This window comes from Sinocyclocheilus grahami, unplaced genomic scaffold (genome assembly GCF_001515645.1).
Source record: "Sinocyclocheilus grahami isolate Dianchi unplaced genomic scaffold, SAMN03320097.WGS_v1.1 scaffold772.1, whole genome shotgun sequence".
NCBI lineage: Eukaryota > Metazoa > Chordata > Actinopteri > Cypriniformes > Cyprinidae > Sinocyclocheilus > Sinocyclocheilus grahami.
In genome coordinates, this window is record NW_015505951.1 from 399,033 (window position 1) to 401,595 (window position 2,563).

At 37.3% G+C, this 2,563-nt stretch overlaps 1 protein-coding gene across 4 annotated transcripts in view; it reads right to left on the reverse strand.

The window, feature by feature from the left end:
- LOC107561440 (NAD-dependent protein deacetylase sirtuin-3, mitochondrial-like) overlaps window positions 1-2,393 on the reverse strand; it is a 5,925-nt gene extending 3,532 nt beyond the window's left edge. For 2 of the 4 annotated variants that reach the window (XM_016245883.1, XM_016245882.1), the window contains exons 1-6: window positions 2,202-2,393; window positions 1,752-1,848; window positions 1,475-1,648; window positions 1,171-1,403; window positions 439-539; window positions 81-242 (exon numbers count right to left, since the gene is read on the reverse strand). In XM_016245883.1, the coding sequence (XP_016101369.1) occupies window positions 81-242; window positions 439-539; window positions 1,171-1,403; window positions 1,475-1,648; window positions 1,752-1,848; window positions 2,202-2,289 (855 nt within the window). In that variant the 5' untranslated portion in view covers window positions 2,290-2,393. The other 2 variants (XM_016245886.1, XM_016245885.1) reach the window with 2 other exon arrangements.
- Window positions 2,394-2,563: the final 170 nt, after the last annotated feature.

Consider the following 2,563-nt stretch of genomic DNA (forward strand, 5'->3'; position numbering starts at 1 on the left):
GCTGCATTTGTTCGGTGGGTACAAATCTAGAGCTAAGCTTTACAAAAAGCTCATTAACAGATCCAGCAGCTTTTCCTCACCTCTAGAGATGTTCCCATGACAATGAGTAAGTCTGCTATCGGGAAGTCTGTAAGGTAGGTGAAGAATTGCTGAGGGAGCTCCTCACCAAAGAACACAATGTCAGGCTTGATGATTCCTTTACAAGTAGGGCATTTGGGTATTGTTCCTTCCATGATATCATTCTAATGGGAGACAGCCATAAATCAGGAGATTAACTCATTATTATTTCAACAACCATACCATAAACAAATCACAGCAAAAGAATATTCAGTCAGAATCAGGTTGTGAAATGCTTGTTTATAAAGGAGTGTGAGTTTATTTGAAGTGCAGTTCCAGGGGTAAAATATTCAATGCCATAGTGCAACGACACATACTTACCCTGAGTTCCTCTCCCTCGTAATCCCTTCGGCAAACCGTGCATGTGGCCGTGGCAAATGTTCCATGTGCCTCCACCAACATCTTTGGGGGAATACCAGCCACTGTAATCAATGAAAGATCAATGACATTTATAAATGATTTACACAAACGTCGACCCTGCTAGACTTTTTGATAATAATAAATAACAGATTTCATTCAAATAGCCTAATTATTATATGAATCTGGAGCCAGTTGCACCAGCTCTGTGTAAGTTACAACTTAGTTTTGAGTAAAGGGGTACTAAGTTACAACTTGTGTACTACTACATATTTTTGAGTTGCACTATTTAAGTTTAACTTGAACTTGTTGAAACATAACTCTGTGTATAAACTAAATATTTATTTTATTCAATAGGCTCTTGTTTTACCTGACAGACTTCAGTCACTAGACATATATGATATTTACACTCATTCGCATTTTAAAAGAGAACATTGTCAATTTGTTAGCAGCTTTTCAACACAAACATGACCTTAACAGAATGCCTCTCTGAGCATCAGTCCATGTTGTGCATGTCAAGTAAAATAATCAGAACAAATGAATGTATTTTTTTATGTTTCTCTTTGTATCAGTATTTATCCTTATTAATTTCAAATACAGTTTATGAATTTTATCTATGTATAAAATTACCTATTATTTTTTCAATGGAAATGTATTTTTACCATTAGTTACGTGAGACAAAAGAACTTCACTCACTTCGCTCGAGTCCATCAATGTTTTGCGTGTACATCCTGAGTAGTTGTCCCTTATCATGAAGCAGGCGAATGAAGTAGTGTGTCAGATTGGGTTGGTAATTACCAGGATAAAGCTCTTTGGCAAGAGCAAAAAAAGGGTTTGGATTGTGATGAAAGTAATTTATTTCAAATATGGCCTCAGCATAGGGCAGATTGTACTGTTGAAGGTTGTCATAAAGACCGCTGCCAGGCGTTCTGTGGGAGAAATATGATTTGAGAGAAGATGCAACCACCTCAAAGGTGGACCATTATGAGTCCTTCTTTACCTGAAGTCTGGGATTCCACTGGGTGTGCTGATACCCGCCCCTGCCATCACCACAATTCTTTTGAACTTGCGTTCTCTGATATTTTCTGCAATGTCCTCCAGAGTCTGCTGGCCAATGTTACCACGGCCTCCTCCGAACAGCCCTCTTACGCCACCACATCTTATGAAGGCAGCTCTATCAGGTCACAATGTTTGATTAACCTTCAAATCACTGGGAAATTTCTGGGATTCAATGGGATCATAACTGGGGGTTAAAAAAGAAAAGAAACAATACTTACGGACAATATAGGAATTGTGAAAGAAATACAGCACCCATTTGTGCATGAGGGATATGTGACAAGATCTTTTGATGGGCACGGTTTGTCCTTGATAGATCTGAGGAAAAGCATCATTGTAAGATTCTCTCCTACCACGGGTCAAAAAGAACAGCATTACATACTAATCAATCACCCAAAAATAAACTACTTTGCAAACATAAAAAAAAATATGACATGCATTTTTAGGACGCTTTGCTTCTCTATGTACATTATTATTGTTTTAAGGATGTTTGGATACTTTAACTCGAAAACAAGACTAGGACAAATATTAGTTTTCAGCGCAGAAACAGTAATTCATCATTAGTGTACAAATAAGTGTGTATACCACGATTGCCAGTAACGACACTGGCTTTTGTAACATAAAGTAGCTCCAGCAGAAACATAAAGACTATTTCAATAACAAGAAAATACATTCAGTAGTAGACAGTCCTCTTCTCCATAAGGATTTCTCTGTAAAACTGCATCTGCACACATTTAGACCCGTTTTTAAGTACAGCATAATGGACTCTGGCTAGACTCCTACTTTGTCAAAAGGCATACATTATTTCAGCGAATTTGCTGTAGTAAATAAAAACATGCAGGAACAACAAGAGGCAGACTGGTGACGCAGTTATTACCGTAACAGACATATGGAGTTTCCACCAAATTATATGCCGCAATTTGTCTATTCATTCTCACCTGTATGCACTGAAATATACTGTATCCATAGAACATGACTATATTATGGTTATTACAGGCTTTTAAATACGCTTTATGTATAACTGATTTTAGTT